The sequence below is a fragment of the Tyto alba genome, unplaced genomic scaffold (assembly GCF_018691265.1).
Source record: "Tyto alba isolate M040663 unplaced genomic scaffold, T.alba_DEE_v4.0 Super-Scaffold_19, whole genome shotgun sequence".
In the NCBI taxonomy this organism is placed as follows: domain Eukaryota; kingdom Metazoa; phylum Chordata; class Aves; order Strigiformes; family Tytonidae; genus Tyto; species Tyto alba.
The window spans coordinates 10,112,336-10,134,364 of record NW_024881281.1 but is presented as its reverse complement, the minus strand read 5'-3'; the positions used below and the strand labels follow the sequence as shown (position 1 = coordinate 10,134,364).

The following is a 22,029-nucleotide window of genomic DNA, read 5'->3' as shown; positions in this document are numbered from 1 at the left end:
TCGGTCCTGGGGCCCCGTCCTGCAACAATTCGAGACTGAAAACGGGAAACGGCACTGAGCTGCTGCGTGTACCACAGGCTGTTGGCAAGCTGAATATAATCCCAGACTTGCCGACCTGCTTTGTTGTAGTGTAGACATAGGGCTGTAAATTAAATGTTTATCTGGAAGTTTTTAAAATAAGAACAAATCAGTGTATATGAAATACAGCATAAAATTTTGCACTTGATCAAGAATGAGGTTTAACTTTTGAGCAATACCAGATTTTAAATCCTACCCTGAAGCACCTGAAAACATTAAAGAGGATTTTTTTTTTTTTTTTTTTCAAAAACTGCTTTAAATTTACATTCCTCCTTACAAAATGCACGGCTGCATGTAACGCTTCTCATTAGTCTCTCTGGAACTCACAGAAGGAGGTCACCATCATCGCTCCGTCGCCATTTCCATAAGGAAAGAAACTGGGACCTACGGATACGAACTGGCAGAGCTAGCAAACCTGCGGTGGGGCTGTACAGAGAAGTGAGACGTTCTGTTGGAATCCAAGCCTGATCCAATAGGCACCTTCTCATCGAGCTCTTCTCCTGGTGACATCCTGTCTCCCTAGGCAACTACAGATTAGAGAGGAGACAAAAAATCTCGTATCCAGAACCACAAAGCAATGATTTGAGCTTGGATGTAGGGAAAATACCAGGGAAAGGCAGTGAACTAACAGTTGAAGCAGAGGCGTTGGAGTCAGGTGCTTCAGTTTCTATTTTTGACTTGGACCAGCCATTTCACTTCACTTTGGCTTCCCCTCTGCACGGTGGAAAATGAGGATGCCTGCGGCTGCCTCGTGGGGCTGGATTGTCTTGCTGAGGCCAAGGCTGTCTAACCTCCTACTCAGGATGATGCCCAGTTGACCTCAGCTCCTTCACTTGCATCTCTGCTGTGCTTTCAGGGTATGGAGCAGAGTCACAGCAACAAATTTCGGGACTGTTGCCAGGTGGGACCCTCCACCATAGTGTCTGATGTGCAAAATCTCACAGGCTGCCCCTTGGGTGATGTGGGGCATCTGCAGAGCTAGGAAGGGATATTGGATTGAGTTGTGGCCCTTCTGCAAAGGGCTTCCACTCCTGTCTGAATGACAAGATGTAATTCCAGGGCACAGGCACTAGATATGACCCTGCACTGTTAGATCTCCATCTAACATCAGCCCAGGCACGGCTCTGGGAATTGTCAGCGGAGAGGTGGTGAGGGCCAAGTGATGATTATCGGCTCAGCCCACCCTTTCTGGCTTTGAATGAATGAGTTTCCAAGGCTGCAGGTGCTTTCTCTTTGCTGCATTCCCCAGAAAACCTCTGGTAATTTGGGCGCCTTCCTTTTTTATTTTTTTTTTTTTTTTTCCAGGAAGCACCTCCAACTCCTCCTGCCCTTTTCATATCAATCGAATCCGCTACCACCATCAATCCAGGTGTGCTTGAAGAGCTCCTCCTTTCCAGAGACCGGACCCAGACCCGCGAAGAAGGGAGACCGCATCTGCGTCGAGCAAAAAGGTGAACTTGACGATGATTTTTTTTTTTATTTATTTGGGTTTGTTTGGTTGGTTTTTTGGTCAGCCCGGAGGAGCCTCCGCGCTGCCCCTTTTCCACCCTCCCGCCCGGCCTCCGGCAGCGCCGGGGCCCAACAACCAGGAGGATTTGGGTGCGGGGGCGGCCCCGGGCCGGCCCCTTTGTTCGCGCGGGCCGCAGGGCCCGGCCGTGCCCCCCGCGGGCGCCGGTGGCGGGCGGGAGGGGCGAGGGCGGGAGCCTACGCCGGGCCCGGTACCCGCCCCCCCGGGCCCGGTACCCGCCCCCGCCAATCCCGCCTTCCCGGTCGGCTCCGCCGCCGCGCAGGGAGTGGCCCGGCGGCCGTCTGCCAGGGGCTGCAGGCTGCGGCGGCACGGAGGCTCCCGCTCCGCTCCCCGGCGGGCTGCGAGAGGGTAAGGGCGGGCGGGGGGGGCGCGGCCCTGAGGGCTCACGCCGCGCCGGCAACAAAGGAAGGGATGGATGAAGCCGGTGCGGGGAAAACCCCGGAGGGAGCGGGGTGGGGGGGGGTCTGTGGCGCTGTCAGCACCGCGATCCGCCGCACGGTCTCCTTATCCACGGCAAAGCATTGTCCTTGGTCGGGGGGAGGGAAGGCACCCGCCTCGGTACGGGCCGCCTTCGGTGCGTTTGCAACCCCGGAGGACCGGGCACCCACCGGCCGGTGGGGAGGGAGGGAGCGGCGGGGGGGTCTGCTCGGGTGGGGTGCCGCCCGCCCGGTGCTCCCCCCCCCCCCCCCCACACACACACCGGCACAGGGCTACAGCCGCCCCGGCACCCCCGGCGCCGGGGGTGGGTTGGGTGGTAGGTGAGCACGCCCGCAGGGGCACAGCAAATGGCTCTGGCTGGGAGCAGCGGGGGCCTGACGCTGGGAAGATGGAGAGGGGAGTGGGTGCCAGCATCCATCGCTCGCTGCCGAGCGAGTTTCGGTTTTGAGAGCGGAGGAGAATTTTCTTTTGTCTCTGGGAAGCGGGACTGCTTGCTGGGCTTAGTCCCCTCTCTGGATTTTTGTTCTTTAATGGTCCAGATACCGACGTTAACTGCGTACTGCAGGATTTGATGGTTTTTTTTTGTCTGTAGCGAGGAGGTGTGCTGCTGAGGAAGGCCCAGCTGGGTCGGGCTGCTGGCACTCCCGTACCGCTCAGGCGGTGAACGGCCGGGCAGATTGAGCAGGTCTCTGCCCCTTGCATCTCCTGGTACAGAACAGCAAATGGTCTGTTCGGGGGAGCATCCAGGGATGGAGGCAGAGGCATGCGTTGTTATCTCCAGGGTCTCTAGGTGGGCTGCAACGGCGTTTGGGAAGTGCTGGGAGACAAAGCACTGTGTCAGCACCGACTGTTATTTGCTGCTCTGTTGAGTGTCAGCCTTGTAGGCCTGCAAACCTTGTCTCAGAAACTCATCCTGCTGGACTGGATGTCAAGCTTCACCAGTCCATCCATTGCTGTTGGCTAGAAGCATTTCATTGAGGGTGACTTGCAATTTAAGAAGAATTGGACTGTGTGTGGACAGAGACATATTTGGGGTGCCTGGCCAGACTTGTTTGCCTTAGCCTCTGCCCTGCTGCCTGCCAGGCAGTGTTCCTCTACCCAGCGCTGCTCCGAGAGGGCCACTTTAATCAGCACAGGTCAGTCCTGACCCATCATTGCTGGGGAGTGATGCTTTAAGCATGGGGCAGCTGCCTGTTTTTAAACTTGGGTCTGGGATTTGGCAGTTTAAGAAGTTACCTGCCTGCTGTTATAGCCTGCCAGGTCTGGGAAGGCGGGAGTCTGCATCTAACAGCTGTGTGCTCAGGGAAAGGTGTCACTGTGCCTGCCAGAAATCATGGAGAGTACAGGACTTCAAAGGCTCAGCTCTGACACAAGCCGCAAGTTAAAACATTCGCACCAGCCATTACAGGCACATCAGAGAAAAGCTGTGCTGGAACCAGTTTATCATCTCAGGAGCACTCGTGTGCGGCCTGCCTTCAATTAAGGGAAAACCTGCGTGTTTCAGGAGAAGCTCTTAGGATAAGTATGGACTGGATGGTCTACTGAGGCCGAGGGTTGGTATGCGCTCCTCTTCTGCTTGGCTTTCTGCCTTGGAGGCTGCCGTAATTTACTCCAGCAAGTAGCAGTTCCTGGTGCATTTCCTCTTGCTACCCTCTTGTGCTCTTGCTTTGGCAGAAGAAATGATGCACACCCCAAAGGGGGATTTGCCAGTGCCAAGGGATGTGGCTATGTAAGGGTACCCATGCCAGCTCTTCCCTTGTGTTACTGGCTGGTTAAAATGGGTAAGGGCATGGATTTCATCTCCTCATCAAGGTTGCTCTTTTCATTTGTCAAAATGCTTCCTCTATCCATGAAACTCAGGGAAGTTTGTGTGGGGGTGGGGGTGTCATAATTCTGTTGAGGACAGGAGGCAATATATAAAGCAAGTTCCACCCCCAGATACATAGTGTTGGTACCACTTTGCAGAGTGTATAGAATGCATGGCAAGGTTTATATACTTTTAAAGCTCTGGGAAAGCCCTGGTACAGGTAGCTAGACCTGAACATGGCTTGTTGCTAACCTATGTTAGATGCTGGTATGCACTTCTTCATAGAGATACCTATAGCTATTTATAGAGAGATCTATTTTTTTCATAAATGTCTTTTATAAATGCCTTATGACCCCTGTCCCACCCTATGTTCCATGGCGTGTAAGCACAAGAAAGACCAAGGAAGTTGCTGACATAGGGTGAGAAAGCCTGTTTTTTGCTGCCTATTGTTGAGTTAAAGACAGCCAACAATCTCTGGCTGTTCTTTTTATCACTGTTCTTTTGATATTTAAGGTAGAATTTCAGGTCTTGTTTGCCTGGGGGAGCACCTTGGCTGATGTACTGGTGATGTCCAACCCCAGCAAGACTGGGTCTTTGTTTTACTAGTCACTTTTCTAAAATAAACAAATTGGGTAAGGTGCTGAACAAAGAGGACAAACTGTCCAGGGTCACTCCAGAAGCCGAGGTTAGAGAAGGGAATTGGACTTGGTCTTCTTGAATCCTACTCTAATCCTGCCTTCTCTGTGCGGCCATCCTTCCCGTCCCGCATGAAAGCTCTTGTCTCTGCCTGATGCTGACAGAAACACAGAAAACTGACAGTGCATTGATGTACAAAGTCTCTTTCTGCAGTACCACCGTGCTTTCAGAGCATTTCCTCCTGCTCTGCTGAGAGGACCCTGTGTGCTGTGTTTGTCTTTTGTACTTTTGTTCAACTGTGATGCTAAACAGGACAAAGCAACTTCACTTCTCTAATAGTTGGATTTAATTTCTTGTTCTTATGTTATTGTGCAGTAGATCTTTCTGTAGCTACCAGTGGAAAAATGACTTCATTGCATGTGACTCTGAGTCTGGCACCTTAAACTGATACTTACTGCTATTCCTGAAAAAAAAAAAATACCAAAGAAACCCCTTTTAAAAAAAAAAAAAAAAACCACACAAAACCAAACAAACCCACAGCAACAACAACAACAAAACAACAAACAAAAACCTCACAATATTTCTACATTAGACTTTTTGGAAATCATTCCCTTGCAGTGGGACAGTTTTTGTTATCTCCTCCTAAATGAGTGAAACTGTATCTATAAAATACCCATGGTGGTCTCAGATGCAGCATAAGCAAAGAAAGATGTGTGAAGAAATAAAACCAAGCATTGTCATATTTTGTTGTCACAGTTTAAATTTTTTTAGTTCAGTATGATGGAATAAAATACGATGCTGACTTGAATTAGCATTGAAATTAGGTAGTACTTTCCCTTCGGTGATTTATTTTTATTATGCTAGTGTTTACCCATCTGGATAGTTGTAGAGAAATGTGCCACAGAGTAGTGAAATGCCCGGCTGCGGATTCTGAGCCAGCCGTGAAGTCCCCATCTCCCTGTCCCCGCCTGTGCTGAAGCACAAAGGGAATCTGAAGTTTGTTTGGTTTATTTTGAGAGTTAATGTTCTGAACTCTGATGTTGACTTCCTTGATAACTGAGTTGGTGCCTGGGAAAGCCAAATGATTATTTTTGAAAAGTATTTATACTTTGTGTCTATAAAGTAAACGCTTCAGAAAGACTTCCCAAGTCCTTTGATGTGTTGGATATTCAGAGAGGTAGTGGTGCCTAATGGAGTCGGGAAACTATTCATCTCTGTTTTTTGAGTAATCTTGGGAAAAATCTTTTCCTTCTTTGTTCTGTTTCTCCCAGGTACAAAATGGGTGATGCAGTTCTGACCTCCTTTGAGGTCTGTGGATGTTGGATATTTGGATCTCAGAATACTTCAGTCACTTTTTGGTGCTTTTAAATCCCCCTTCTGTGCTCTCTCACACTGTTCCTTTGAAAAGATAATGCAAATAAAACCGTATTGCTTGTGCCAGAGCTCTTGGTCAAAATTAATGCTATTTTATTTTGGTGAATATTTTACGTTGTGTAGTAAAGGCTACATGGATATTGGTTACACTTGAAAGGACTTCACAAAAATTTGGGGTGGCAGAAACCTCCAGAGGTCATCTGATCCATCTGTCCCAAGTTAGGTCTGTCTTCATCTCTGCCATTCAAGACAGAGGTTTGAAGATTATTTCGTTTTGGTTTGTTTTTTAAAGAATAGTGTGGGCAATGAGGGAGCTTCTATAGCCTCTCCAGACAGCCTAGCTCAGTTTGAACTAATGTTGTAGTCAGAACTGTGTAGTATGTATCTTCCTCATTGTTTTGTTTGTTGTCACTGTCACTTTGTGTGTCTGCCTGTTTCTGTACAAAGATGTTTCACTGACAAAACCAGCACAATTTCTTTTTCAACATGAACTTCTTTTGCAGCACATCCTCTGGAGGGGCAGAGGAAGGCTTCCAAACCAAGGCGCCAACTTCTGGCATAGTGACTAACAAAGGCTTTCTCTGGCTGGTCTGTTCTTTTTCTTTATTCCTCCCCCCTTTATTTATTGCATCATGCTCTGAAAAATTCGTTGTCCGCCAATTAGTGCTGGAAACTTTTCAGTAATCCTGACAGGCTCAAAAAGCAGCTGCCTGTTGAAGCAAGCAGCACTTTCCCATCCCTTGCAAGTAAACCCGTTCATGACCTGCAGGCATGTCCCCTGGATGCAGAGGCTGTCCTGGCTGGGGAACAAACCTCCCTAGAAAAAGAGACCTCTCCTGGAAGGTGTGGAGAGACACTTGTGTCATAAGATGCATTTAATGGACTTTTTAGCCTCATATTTGGCCGTCATCTATTGTGTGCTGTGCTACCTCAGTGGTTCCTGTCAGCCCTCTGCATGAAGCCTATCCTGGTGACTGAAATCTGCTCCTTTACTATATTTAGCATGTAGCTATCTGTTTAATAGCTGAGGTCCTTACTATGCAAAGTGGAGTAGGTCATTCTGCAACCTTGAATAAGTGCTGCTTTTCCTCTGGACTTCTGTTTCCCAGCTGGTACGTTTAGGACATTCTAGCTGATGACCAATCTGCCAGCCATTCCTAATTTAATGATGGACAACATGGCACAAAAAGGCATGCTTGTGTGGAATATACTGCTGAGGCAGAGGAAGCTGTTTTGCCTTACCCGGTTTATATTTTACATGTCCATTTACATAGGCTTTTACTGGGATCTATGAAGTAACTTTTTGAATATGCTAATTCTCTTCCATAGGAAAAAATAGAAGTTGATATGTATATTTATATGTATTTCTGTTAAATAATACTGGCAATAAGCAATGCCTCCTGCAAGCTTAAGCTTGATGTCTCCAAAGCATCTGGAAGCACTTTTCCCCCTTTTTATCTCCAAATCCCCTCTTGAAGCACATTGGCTAAATGGTAGGAAGGTGTGGGAGCACTTCCAGCACACTGACATGGAAATGTCAAAGTCAAATGGTGCTTTTGGGTGAATGTGTGGCTCGTTTATGGAGTGTTATGGTATACTCTGACTTAAGGTCCTGGAAACATTGATTGCCATTGTTAAAAGAAGCGACAACTTGGTTTTCACTCTTCTTTTTTGGTTGAAACAGGACGAGTAGGCATTGGAGGCATCATACAGGTGCTCCGCATTGTAGTGTACTTGGGCTGCTGCTTGTAACCACTCTATAAATGGTTGGCTAAACAAGATTGTATCTGGATCTCTGTAAAAAATCATGATTGTGATCTTGCCTGCATTAGAGGAGAGATTAACAACATTTACAGTATAAAAAGAGCCTGTTTCTGTAAGAAGTGAAGGAGCAGCTAGGGACACGTGGTGGCTCTGTAAAGCTCTGACTAGAACATGTAGTGCTGTGGTACTTCATGAGTGTGGTGGGTTGATCCATCTGTCTTGCCTACCTGCACGCAGCCTGGGTTCGCCCTGACAGCATCACTTTTATCTCCAGAGCTGTGAAACATTAAATCCCATTTTTAGCACTGATCCATCTAGTCAGACCTGTTCCTTTTGGCTGTCGGCATCTATACGTCAAGCACTGCTGTATGTGTGCGTCCCAATGGCATGGTAGTGTATAGATAGAAATGCTGATTAAAGCCAGGCTGTGGAGCAGTACAGTTCTTGCAAGGTCTCTGCTGGAGGAGGAGGCTGGGACTGGCAGCCTTTCCCAGATCCGTGCAGCCCGTGCTGTGACAGCCTCCCTTGTTCTCACCAGCCCGTCGCGTGCTGGAGCACGGGCAGCACACCGAGCATGTTCAGTCTCCACACCTGCTTTGCAATCTGACTGTGGAGGTTGGTGTTTTGTTTTTTTACCGCCTACAAACTGTAATCTAACCTTCTCTAGTATAACGTACTAGGTAGCCATCCTATGGTGCTGCTGTGGCTTAGTGACTAGAAGTTTTGAGCTGGGATCTCTGTTTCTCTCCACGTGGTGCAATCCAAATGATGGCCTCTGCAGGGCAGATTGGGAGGTGTGGGCAAAAGGAGCCACGAGGCAGGAGGGGATGATGGGGCAATGTTGACAGATATAAGATCCAATTTGAGACAACTTGCCAAAATTATTATGGTTTTGGTCATTGATAGGGATGTAATTTGAATAAGAGATATGCTGCTTCTTGTGCTATAAGGTTTGTGAGCTATCTAAACTCCAGGCTTTTCTCAGCACCTTTGTACTGGGGTTGCAGGTGGTAAAGTAGAAAACTCCATGATTAACACGTACTAGCTGAAAGCAAACTTTCTAGATTACTGGTCTCCCTGTTTCCACCATGTTTATGGTGGGAGCTGTGTCGATATGTCGGTGTCAGCTGAGGTCCGGGGAAGTTGCAGTATTTGTAGAGATGTTCAGGAGAAAGCAGCAGTTAGTGGATGTAGTCCGGAGGTCAGCTTCTGAAGTGCTGAGTGCAGGCTGGTGAATCCACAGGGAGGAGGATGCTCCAGGGAATAACTGCGTCCAGCATTGCTCTGCTGCCGCCAGCGCAGCGATGGGAAGCAGGATGCTTGAGTGGGTGGAGGGGATGGGGCTTACACGGTGCCTTGGTGCTCTGGAGAGAGAGTGGGTTTGCTCCTCCCTAACATGCTTGGTTTGGTCTCAGACCTTTCAAGGGGTTACTGATGGTGTGACCCTCCTGGTCTATCACCCTTCTGTTCGCAAGCTTTGTACCATTATCATCCCTCTTTTTGTGGCAAGGAAATTACTGGCTGCTGTGAAAGAAAAAAGCAGGAGTCCTGTCTCAGTGCTGCATTTCCACTGTGAGGTGATGGTCTGTATTTCCTTTTCAGCTTACTTCCTGTTGTATCTCAGCTGACTCTTAAATCAGAGTGTGAAGGTGGGTTAGTTATTCTTTCAGCTTTTGGGAACAGTTGCTTGCTCTGAAGGAATGAGATGATGTTAGCTCATGATGAACCAGGAAATGGTGAGTCTCATATCTCAAGACCTCTCAAAGGAGAGCATTGCTTCTTCAAAATGACATAGTGCAAGTGGAGAAAGGGCAAAGCTGTCTCATGGGGGTTGGACACAATGGGAGAGTGTCAGAGTTGTGCAAAGGGCAGAGCAGGTATGTGGGCGGAAGATTGGCTTGAATGAATCTGGACTGGCAACTGGTGGGGAGGTTGCCAGCCATCAGAGGCTGAAACACTGAGCTGCAGGAATGAAAAATCTTGTAAGGCAATTTTATAACTAATCGAAGGGGGTTGCATCAGGTGCAGGGTAGGCTTTTCCTATCGTACATCTCTGCCTGAAGTTTCAGTTGCTTGTGGAGAGGCAGGGACAATTTTCCTTTAATGAGACATTGTTTGCACTGGGGTTCTTCTGAGGGGGCTTCTGTACTATACATTACACCTATAGTACCAATGACCCAGGACAAGGCTTTGCTCTTGTTCCTGCTATAATGATGAGATCTCCACTGCATACAGAATTGCATGAAATGTGTGAGTGCATACACATGGTGTCATTTCCTAATGCACTTGAGGGCGTGTGTAGATACTGGGCAGCAGTAGTGGAGCACATTGAGGGCTTCAGTGGCAAGCCCAATGTGTCCCAAGGTATATTCTGTGACACCAGACACGTTACATTCCACTCCTATTTTCTTTGCTTTTAACCAAATCATCTGCAAGTTTAAACTGGTACAACTGTGCTACCATCAGACAGGCTGTCATAACACTGCACTGAAAATGAAAACAAGATTTCTAGTTTCAAAAAAACTTACATGGGCAAAGAGGAAGATTAAAGAAAGCTTGCAAGACCAGTTGTTTCCTATTTTCAGCTCTTTGTTGCTCCAGCCTTTCGGGTACAGTCTACAAACCAAGGCTGGCCTGTAAGTAAGTCTTCATTGCAGGTGCAGGTTGTAAAAAGTGGGGAAAAAAAAAATCAGGGTAGGAGGGACCTGGGTCCTGTTTTTGTTTCATAATCAAAGTCCAGGGCAGAGGTTAGATTACACAAGTGCACAAATCAAAATCTATATGTTAACATGAGCTCCAGTGAATAACAGATGAAATGCCAGGCTGAACTTTAATGCTACACTAAATTAATCAATCAAAAGCCAGGAAATTCCAAAAGTTCAGATCCTTCTGCAGCTCTGCACAGGGTGCGTAGCATGGATGAGTTATTGTATAATCAGCTCATATAAACATGAGCTCATATTTAATTAAACAAATTGTTTCTCCAATAGTAAGACACCAAGACATTATAATGGAATATGTTTATCATGTATCTTTGTCGTCCCTGCACTCTGCCTGCTCTCCTCATGCTTCTTTTCCGGATACTGCTTATGACAAATAACACTTTCTGTGAAAAGGAAACTTGTATTTTGTCAAAGCCCCTCGAATTGTAGAGAAACCTTTCATGGAATTGAGTAGTCATTGGATGAAGTCTGAATTGACCTGGAAGACAGCAGTTCTGAAATCTGTGTGTATTCTGTTCCCTTCCCATGTGAGCTTGTGCAGTTTTGGTGTCATGCCACTATATATTTTTGTCCTCTGCCCCCAGGGTTTAACTCCAGGGAGCAGAAACTCATGTAGATCCAAGACCATCCCCAGGATTTTTCCCACAATTAGAGACACTGTTTCTCTGCAATTAGTGGAGAATTGTTGCTATCTTCTCTGTCAGTCTTCAGTAGGCATTTTGCCAGCATGGGGAGCGTGAGTTCATCAGTAAGCCCATAATTACTCCCCAGTTTGAATATGATGACTTCCTTGAATGTCTTTTTTTTTTTTTTTTTTTTTTTTTTTTCTCCCACCCACTTTGCCTCAGGTTTTGCATTGTGGTTTTTAGTTAGAGTGCAATGGGATGTTTTTGCACGTTCTTCCTTTAATAACCATTGTTTTGTAACAAAATCACAGGGTCATTAGTCTATCATAGTGGTTAGAACTAGATTTAAAACTCTCTAAGTTTTTTAAATAAAAGGCCTCTAGGCTTTCCCTTTGCAGTCTGTGCTAATTATTACAAAATTTGAGTGAGAGATAAGACTAAATGCAGGCTTTTTTAGAGGTTAACAACATGTCAGACATGTGAGGGAGACTACATAGTAACAACAGAGCTTTATGGCTAAAGAACCTATTTGAATTCTTCAACTGCAAAGGAATAAAATCCCGACGGCTGACAGAGGGTACCAGGATCCCCTGGTTTTCCCTGTGTGTAACTGAATGCAATATGCTCCTTTCCTTCTTTCCTGTAGTACTCTCCCTCCATTCACTCCATGGGAGAAGGAAAGGTTTTCTTGGGAGAGTAGTCTGACCTTAATTAAGAATGAGTGTCTCTTATTTCCTGTATACTTCAATGAAGTGAAAGGATTTAATCCTAATCTGCCATGTGCTTCAGAAATGGGTTTCTGATTGCTTGTCGGAAGGAGTAACTAATCGGAGAAGTGAGAAGGTGATGGTATAATTACCTCAGATTGGGTGGAACATTTTAGGGAATTAAAAGATAAAATTGCCCTTTCTTCTCAGCATAATCTCTGTCTCTATTAGCAAAGATGCAGTTTGGTTTTATCGGATCCTGTCTCTGTTGATTGGATTCATTTACTGTCCCTTTTGCAAAAGACTGAGTGGTTTGAGTCTGGCCTTAAGATTTTCATTTCAAGGTAAAATTCTGTTCTTAAAATCCTTAGCCCATCTTTGCAGCATGGCCAGTGTTGTGGGATTGTGAGCCTGGGGCACCAAATATTTTACCTGCCCTTGCCTCTCATGTCCGGCCAGTTGGGCAGTAATGTATCCTGGAGTAATGGCTGTAGGAGGTTGAGCTTTAAAAGCTTGGAAATATGAAGTGGATGGAACCAAATGCTCAGAAAGAAGAAATTAAATAACTTCACATAGTTAAAAAAAAAAAATCCCCAAACCACTGTCTTTACGCCAGTAAAGGTTTTCTACAGCATCCAATAAATAAATACTGGAGCTGGCACTGAAAGCTTTTTGCCATTATTCTGTATGCTTATTGTTGAAGTGAGAGAAGATCTCTTCCAGTGATCAGTGGACCAGATTTTTCTCCAGCAGTTTGTTTTTGGGGAGATGTTGGGCTTCAAGTATTTTTTTTTTTTTCCACTATTTACAGTGCCTGACACTGGAGGTTTCTGCAAGCAGTAATGCTGTTTTCAGTGGGAGATTCTGCATGGGGAGTGCGACTTGTGCGAGAATGAATTGCTGGAACAGGCAGTTGTGGGGAGCAGGGGATGTTCTTGGGCTGTGCTAAGGTAGGTTCACTCTTGTGCAGAGTCCTGGAGGTTTTTGAATGACAGAGGCCGGGGGACCAAACCCAGAAACCTCTTCAAGGCTCAGTTCTCTTTCTGAAATAGAAAGGCAGAACATGGATAGAGAATTAAGTTCCTGCTGTTATGTTTAACACTCCTGAACATGCGTGCTAAGGATGTGTCAAAACCAAAGTGCTGTTGGACTTTCCCCAGCTACACATTGTGTGACAGCATGTGGGATTGTTTCTCTTTCCTGTAGAGGATGGGGATTTACCTTGCAGGCTTAAAATGCACTTTCCATTATTCCGTATGGAGTCGCTGTTATTACATTGTTGGAGCAGCTGCGGACAGAATTCCCGGTCTTTCCAAGCTGTGTCTTTATTACTAATGCAAGAGTCTCTGTGCAGATTCAGCCACACCACCACATCTTATGATAACCCTGAAAATGGCTGAAGCTCTGCTTGCAGACGTGCTGCCGCAGGGCTGCATCCCAGACTCGGGTGTTCCTCATCCTTAGTATGAACTTGAGGAAAGCCAGGATAGTGTTTTAAATAATGGCACAATTACTTCTCAAAAGATTATCTTAGATGGGAGTAGGTAAAAACAGAAAGACTTTATTGTGCAAACCTTTTCCTATCCAAATAGTTGTCTTTGAAGTCATTGATTATTTGCATGAGTCAAGACTCTTTAAAAAAAAAAAAGTTTTACTGCTTCTCTGCATTGTCTTTATCATTAACCTGTACAACATGGTAACCTTGATTTCCTTCATTCTGATAACTAGGTACAGTTCTTTACCATTTTTTAATGGGCCCTTGTCCTGAAAAGGTATGTGCATGACTGAATGCAAACTTCAAATTTAATTTTTTACATTTAGAAAATTATAAACCTAAATTTTGGTACTAATTTTTTTGTTTTGGCTGTGTATTTAATTTTACAAAATAAGGAATTATTTCCTCACAAAATATTGCCTATATACCCAACTGTTACAGCTGTGTTCAGATACAGCTGGTCTAAATTCCACTTGGGTCTGCATTCAGAATGAAATCCCTGTGCCTTGCCTAGGGTTCTGTGTTGGGTAAACACTTCTTGCATCTAGATCCACCCAGAAGGAAGCAGCAGGCACAGGATGGGATTCAGGCCAAACTCAGTCTGGCGTCTAGAAATCTGTTCTGTGTCTTGCAGTTGTTTCACTCAATATGTCAAGGTGAACAGAGCCTTAGATTGGCATATACCCACGAGGGCTTTCTTCTGGGGAGTGTGCTGAGTCTGGGACTCTGCTCTGTTGCTTATGGCCATCTTGAATGGGATGGTATTCTGTGTGGCAGGCAAGCACTCGTGTGCCTTGTTGAGGGTAGGAGGGATGGATGAAGTGGAGAAACATGTGGATAAGCTATATTGCCAAGACTGACAAAGGCTTCTGCTTCCAACCCTTCTTTTGTGCTATTCCTCTACCACATTTGAGAAATAATTGAAGTCCAAGCACCTCCAATTGTTCCTCTGCTTTTAATGTGTGCTGTTCTGATGGCTGGCCAGCGTTGCAGATACTTGCGTATCCAGATATATTGCACCTGGTGAGATGTATTTTTTGGACGTACATCTGTACGTAGTTGAGAACTGTTCCCCTTTTTGAATCCGAGCCTAGGTGACTCAGATCCAGCTGTCCCCTTTTCTGGTGGAAAGACAGAGAACAGAATATTTTGGTCATTTGAAGCAGGCTTTCATATTGTGCATTCCTGGGATGTTTTTCTTGGTTGTGGGAACAGACAGAACCATTCATCCCAGTACAAAAAGATTGCAGGAAGAATCTAGCGGAGATCTAGAAAATCCTTGTAATCTGTGTCATCTTGGAAGAGGGAGAAAAACAAAATAAACAGAGCTGGTGGCCCTGGAGTATCCACAGGGGCAGATGATGTTTTTTTTTTTTTTTTTTTTTTTACGGTATGTCTGGAGAAAGTCACATTTCTGTGAAGTTATAAGGGAAGGCAAAGCTTACAGTTTGTGCAGGTAATATAGGGAGCAGGAAGGAGAAAATAGCCTGTGCGTTTCTTATACCACATGCAGCATCATATTTGCCTGTGTTCAGCATCTACTGCTGGAAACAGATTTTTTTTTTTTTCGAAGGGCTCTGTTAATAGAGGGTATGATACAGGAGCTCAGGGCAAACTGTTATCTCAAATGGAGCAGGGCAGTGCCCTGTGGAGATACTGGCCTGTGTCCCAGGTCGAGGATATTTCTGCAGCACAAAAGGTGCATCACTTGGCTGGGAGCTGATGTGGAACTTTGATGGCTCAGGGCAGTGTTGCTCTAGGTGATGAAGATGACCTAATGGTGTAATTTGGAAGAGCTCAGTGCTTGGTGTTCAGAGCTTCCTAAAAATCTGCTCATACCTTTTTATGTTGAAGTGGAGGAGAAACTAGCGACAGAGAAGGGGTGTCCGTTCCTAGCAGCAGGCATAGACTTGTTTAAAAATGTCCCAGACATTTATTTTTATCTATGTAGTTCTAACAAGCTTCACTTATAGTAAAATTTACTCAAGTACATCCTCATTTCCCTGTGTGATAATGAGTGTGCAGGTATATGCTAAGGCAGCCGTCCGTGTTTCCTGGCTTTGGTCAGCCTGCAGCTCGTGGAGGTGAGAAGGGCACTTCAGATACGTGAGTGAGCGCCCATCGGACCGCCCTGCGAGCCGACGCGCAGCGGGCATCGCGTCTGGCTGTGACGCGGGGCGGCACTTCGGAAGTTTTTGAATCTGGCATGGAGACCCCAGTGAGTGTGGCCCTGAACTAGTCGTGGTGATTGTATTTCAGGATAAAAGAAGCTATCTGTTCTGAGGGTAGCTTAATTAGCAGCCTGTGGAGTTCATTTGTTTTTCAGCATTATTATGTTGAATGCAAATGTGTTTGCATAAGGGTTTCTGGCAGAAGGGGAATGCACTTCCTCTTATTTCTCTTCCCCCTGCATAAAAATAAAATCCAGTCATCCTGAGAAATGAGCAGAATATCACAAAATCCTGTGACTTGTGTGGCCAGCTGATCTTCAGGGATAATGAGTAGTGGAGAGAGAATGAAGTTCCCTGTTTCTTGATAGATGAGCAACAAAATAGTGGAACAGACTAAATTCACTGTCTCCCTAAAGTTTATACAGTCTGGCTGCTAAGTTAGGGATCCAGCGACTCCCTCTAACAGAGGCCTGAAAAACTGTAAAATATTTTTGTTCTTCTGGTACCCTTTCCTGCTTAAATTCTCCTCCACTACTGTTTTGTCCTTCCCCTGTGTCCTTTTATCCTTCCCCCATCCACATTCCTGTTTGTGGGTTCAGCCATCATGTTTTATCTGGAAGGACCAGCATCCCCAACTTGCTTAATTCCAAGTATAGTATCAAAACTTGTAACCAAAAAGCAGGACTGGGCAATGAGATGTGTAAATCTAGGAGTAAGGGCATATTGTGAAGAGAGCAAATCTTCAGGTTGAAGGTGATAGAGATGGGGTGAGATCTCTTGGTAGAGCATGTCACCTGCCAGCAGAAGTGCTAGAAACCAAGCTGCTCTGTAAAATCAAAGCTAGCCCTGGGCAAAATGTGTCATAGGAGATGGAGTGGGTGGGAGGGAGATGTCTGTTGACAGATAGGAGGAACCAGGCTGATCAGTGTTTCTCACCTCCAGATTCTGTTACTTGTCTTCTTATTCTATGCTAAATAGAGCTGGAAACTGCAGCTTCCCGTCCAGCTCTGTGACAGCCTCTGGTCCTCGCTGGCTCTGTCGCAGGAAGGTTGTTTCCTCTCTTCCTTAACAAGAACTGTTTGCTCTTGTCCATTGTTCCTGCTGCTGGTGATGGTGTCTGAGCATCCTACTTCTTGAACAGCCCTGATTTCTGTGTAAGCTAAATACTCCCCAGTTGGTGCTGTCTGCAGGTGTCTGAAGCCACTCCAGGTGTTAAACACCCTTTGTGGGGGACATGGGGAAGAGATGGGGCTTGATCTCTTGGGTTTTCACGCAGGTTTTCACCTCCCCCCCCACATCTGTCTCTGCTGATCCCTCCTTTCTTTGTCTCTCAAAGCCAGTGTGGGATGACTGACTCTTACTGCTGAAACACTGTTTGGTGTGTCAGCTATTTGTGAGCCCTCAGGAATACAGTTTTGGAATTCTCCTTGCGGTTTTTCCTCCTCTGTGTCTGCTTGCAGCCTTCCCTGGAGCCCTGCCAGTCCTCCCTTCACTCTGACCCAGCCTGTGTTGAAATCCTTACTCATGCCTTAATCACTTCCCTTCCCCGCTATTGCAATTCTCCCCTCGAAGCATCTGTAAATCTTTGCTATGTTAATTCTCCTGAGTGCTGCCCGCAGCAGGCTGCCTCCCTCCTTGGCCCAGGAAGCAGGTCTGGGTGTTCCCTAGCTTCTGGCTGGTCCTTGGTTTGCTCTCCTTGCAATTCCCTTTGCTGTTATGTCCGTGCTGTCCCTGGCTCACTCTGCTGCCCCCTTCTTCCTGCCGCATCCCAGCCTGCTCAGTCAGCTGGCCTTAGCTTCCTTTTGGCTCATAGTCTCAATTTTTTGATTGTTTTTCTTTATTCATTGGGAATGTTTTTGGTGTTTTTTTTTTTTTTTTAAAGCAACTTAGTCATTTCCTTTATTTTTCTTCTCTTGTCATAAAACTTTTTGCTTGAGGACTTGCGTGCTTGTTAATGCAACATCCTTGCAAGGAATTTAGAGGTTTTATTCCATTTGCCTACCAGGAAGGGAATGGCATAGGAAAGGGTTATGTGACTTCACTGATGGTAGAGTCATGCTTAGGTTTCAGAAAGTGTTTTTTTTTTTTCAGTCTTACTGTAAATCCATGGAGTCAGATGCACTTATTCTGTAACAAGGTTTTGGATTTGTTCTTAAGGAAAGGAGCTGAAAGCCCCATCTTGGACACTGGCCTTTTCCTTCTGCCTCCTGTCAGTTTGGAGAGGCTGCCATGAAGTGTTGGGAAAATGGGAGCCATGCACCAAAGGCCTAGTGCTGAGGGTCATTTGTGTGCCCTTGGTGAAGGCTCTGACAGCAGAACTGGGTCTTGGCTAATGCGTGAACTGAGACTTTAGACCTTAAAACCAGTCAAGAATTTCAGTCACTCAAATCTGAAACCGAATTTAAATTTTTGTTTGGTGGTTCTAGGAGGTTTCAGCTTTGGTCCAGGACTCCAGGGTTAAAGTGAGACTGCAAGACTGAGGGAAAGGATGTAACATTAAGATGGGAGATGAAGGAAATGATCAGCCTTGTTTTACAGGAGAAGAAATTAAAGATCCTGACTTTCCTAGGGATGTGAGGAGGGAGCTGGGCACTGCTTTCTGGGAGCCTCTTTGGTGCTCTCCCACCCATTCTCTATCTGATTTCTTTGTTCTCTTCTCTCATAGGTCTGTGACAATGGAAGAAGAGGTCCATCATTGAGAAGCCTGAACAGTGGTACCAGGACAGCTCTTTGAGACACTGGCACTACGAGCCTGAGATACAGGGAACAGCAAATATGCTGAAGCCAAGTGGACTTAAAATCCCCGGCAGGGCTGGGAAGCACTCCAGCCCGGTGGGACGGGCATCAGGGACCACTGCAGCTGCTGTCACCACTGGTTCAAAAGAAGGTAAGGACTTGATTTGGCAGGGGCGTGAGCTGACCCAGGTGATTACCTGGCTTAAAGGTAAAGGCCTAGTGGTGCCAGTGCTCAGCAGGACGTGAAATTCCCTATCTGAACATAGACTGATCATGAGCATGGATCAAAACAAGTGCAATGGGGTGAGTAAATGGCCTCCCTCTCCCAACTAATACACAAACCAGGCAGGTTGTGGAATGGGTGGGAGACAGATGGATCCTCTGGTGTTTAGGGCTGACAGAGAGGTGTCTTGTTTGAGTATGCATACCTGTACAGACACTGAGATTTGAAGAGCTGGTAATATAGACAGAGCTGAACCTCACCTGTGACCTTCTTAAACACTGTCCTGCAGCCATTGCCTCTGGCCTGTGATAATGCAAATGTAAGAACCAGGCACTTAAGGTGATTTATCCTGTGCTGATTACCTCAAATTAGTGCCTTTGTTTGAACAGAATAATTTGAAACACTGGGATTTGAATAATGAGGTACCTAGACATACATGCTCATGCTTTACTGTCTGATATATGTCCAGTGTATACATAAGCTATACAGACTGCCATTATACAGTATAATTAACACTTCAAAAGCATTGGAGATGTGTTTTGCTTAGGACTCATTTTTCTGGCTTCTTTGACTGCTGGATTCTTTTTTATTAGATATTATTTGACAAATATTCAAGATGCAAGTTTTGTCTGTAATGTTTTTTATTTCACTTCTGTAAAAAAGCCTTTCCTCTTGGTTCTGGGGAAAAGCATCAGGATGATGTATATCCTATCAATCACTTTTACATTCGGTATATTACACTTTCATTTGAAAATGTTAGTCTTTGTTTCTTAAGATCTGTCAACATCTTGTCCCATAATAATTCAAGCTGCTGCCCACATGCCTGGTTACTTTTTCTATATGTTTCAGTCCCCAAAATATATAGTGCTTGGCAGAAACAGGAAAGCCTTGTACCTGTCAGACAATATTTTTAGTATAGAGGATAATATTCAACAAAACTAGCTTTAGCATGATATGGCAAAGTAATCTGTGGTAATGATACTGCAAAAACGAGGGTCACCAGACTCATTGCTCTTGAGATAGCATCAGAAGCGTTAGTTATTTAAACAAAAAGCCCCATCTCTGTGAAATTTCTGTTGTGCTGGGGCATGTGTCCTTGTCTCATGAACACCCTCCATTGAGAGTGGTTCAGGCACCACCTCTGCACAGGACTTCCATGCAGGGACCCTGGCTCTGCTCCAGTATTACTCATCAGGGGCTCTGCTTTGCTCATGGATTTCTTTCAGCTGAGCTTTCTCTTCTTTCAGTGACTGACAGTGTATGTATCATCTCTCCCACTCTGTAAATTCTTTCCTTGAACAGTATTGTGAAAGCTATAGTTTTAACTTGTTTTTTTGCACATGTGCAAGGTCTCACTTAAGGGGCCAGTTGCTGCATGAGATCATGGAGTGAGTTCTAGATCCTTTGGTGTAATACAGCATTGTAGGGAGTGGGGTGGCACTGCTCTTCCTAGGCTGAGGACTTGCCCTAGATGTGGAGATAAACATTTGAATTGCACTTTTCTGTGAGTGGGTTAGAAAGACTGATTTCTTAATTTAGTATCCAAATCAAAGATCCTGAAGTCCCCTTAAATCTGTTTGCTAGAGTAAAGTGTGAACTGACAAAGGAAATTGTTAGGATAAAGTTTATAGGTTTGGCTGTTTATTCTGAAGTTCTTCTCCAGACCTGTTTCTGTATTTCCCTCTTGTTTCTCCTAGCACCTAACTGTGATTGAGAAATGAACTTGAAGGACTCCAGTGAAGTGACTATTTGGCTACCAGTTGTGAATCACTCAAGGTGCTTCCTGCTAGATTTATAATTGTACTATGGCATGGAGTTATTTTCAGTTGATTTTTATCACCTAAAAAAATCCAAACCCTAAATGAGGGGAAAAATCTGAGGCCTGTCTTTCCCTTGCAGGCTTTGCATGGAGGCATCCCAGCAAACACAGTCGGCGCGTGTGGTGTGGTATGAAAGAGTTACTCAGCACCGATAGTCAGCACCGGGGTCCAATGCAGCCTTTCAGCTGAATGCAGGGCTTGTTTGCTGGAGATTCTTTGTGCCTTGTTTGGCTATAGCCATCTGTCACTGATAGATGTGCAGCAAAGCTGGCTGAGCGTGGGCAGAATCTGCACCAAACTGAGTTTGATCTTTGCCTGAGAAGTTCTAAAATGAGTTTTATTCCTGGAAAAATGTGTGTATGGAGAAGGGGAGAAGTCTCAGGATGGTGGGTTGGTACTGTGCAGCCACTGTGCTGGGAGCTGCGCTGCTGCTCCTCTGCCTCGTAGGACGGTGCAGGGGGCTTTCAGGGGTCATGGAGCTGCTGGAGCGATCCCAGCACTGGGCCGTTCTTACCTGGAAGGTGAGAACAAAGCACAACAGGGCTGTTTATCCAGCATGTGCTAGGTGTATAGCTGCAATAGGGCTTGTAGCATCATCTTGGTCATCCCTAGCATCATCTTCTTGCTTTGTGGCCTGCACAAGAGGACTGTGTCTGTGCATGGTCACAGAAAAATCTCTGTCAAGGCCTGGCCAGCCCCTCGCTGCCTTCTGCTCCTCTCCTTTCCAATGATAATCTGAAGTGGTGAGCAAAGCGTAGATCCCCAAATCCTGTTGACTTGCCTACATGCCCCACTCAGAGTGGCAGCATCTGCATGGGCTGTGGGGCTCAGCCGCAGCACAGACAATCATGAGATTCAGCCTTTGGCAGGGAAAAATTCCAAGAGAAGATACTTTTTTCTGTCAAAGTGGTTAACTTTGTTTTGGAGCCAAGTGCTCACATCACTAAAATCCTAACCGCAGCAAGCACTGACGTAAACTTTGAGGTTGCCTGCACCAAGGGATCTGGTGCTAGATGGCCATGGAGACTGGATTTCATTACCTTTCATCAATCAGGTCTGGGCCACAGGAGGGTGATGGAGCTTTGCCCCCTCCTTACTCTTTTGTGTTGCTAACCTGCATCACTCAACATCTGGCCTCTAAGTGCATCACTGCTGTTAATTCAAGGCAGTCCTGATAATCCAACTTTCTCAAGAGGAGGTAACTACATGCCAGCCTGAGGGCTGTTGGTAGTGCCCAGCCACCACAGAATGCTTTCCCCAGTGTCATGGCATTGGAGCCTTTCTAATGTACAGAGGGACAATGGCAGAGAGGGAGAGGCTGAAAATGATTTTTCTTTTGTGTGTTTAATGCAGAGGGCTTTTTCTGCTTTTCTTCCCTCTTCTGTCACTGTTCAGGAAAGTGCCTTCATGTGATACAGTGTCTGCTGGGTTGGAAAGATCCTCTAAAGACACCAAGCTTTACATTAGGTCTCAAAGTTGTGTGAAGGAGGCTGTATGTGAGGCATTTGAGAAACCCTGTAGAAACCATGAGCTCTGCTCTGTGCTTTCTGTGAACGTTTGCATGAGCTCTGTGAACTGTCTGTGCACTGAGAGTGCTTCCTGGGGGGCTCTCAGGGCTTGCCTGGCTCCAGGGGCATCTGAGTGTATTGGATTTTTCTGAATTTGTGTTGCCTCCACACTTACTTGCCTCTTGTCAGAAATGCCAAAAGAGACTTTTCTTAGGTATTTAGTGACCCACCTGAGCCCTGCAGCTTGATGGAAGAAAACCAGTGTGGTTTGGATTACAAAATATAGAGCTGCAACATTGATCTCTATGAATTTGCTACCTTGGGGGAAGACAGAAATCGCAAAAGCTTGAAATATAGTTGCAAAAAAAACCCCATAGATCTAATAAAATGCAGAA

The 22,029-nt window shown here is 45.7% G+C and overlaps 1 protein-coding gene across 4 annotated transcripts in view; it reads left to right on the top strand.

Annotated features, from left to right (window-relative positions):
* CLIP2 (CAP-Gly domain containing linker protein 2) overlaps positions 1-22,029 on the top strand; it is a 104,330-nt gene that overhangs the window by 22,341 nt on the left and 59,960 nt on the right. Inside the window, exons 2-3 of one of the 4 annotated variants that reach the window (XM_032993687.2) lie at positions 1,384-1,529; positions 18,013-18,234. In XM_032993687.2, the coding sequence (XP_032849578.1) occupies positions 18,123-18,234 (112 nt within the window). In that variant the 5' untranslated portion in view covers positions 1,384-1,529; positions 18,013-18,122. Of the gene's footprint in view, positions 1-1,383; positions 1,530-1,766; positions 1,955-12,604; positions 12,632-18,012; positions 18,235-22,029 lie in introns of those variants that run through there. The other 3 variants (XM_032993686.2, XM_032993689.2, XM_032993688.2) reach the window with 3 other exon arrangements.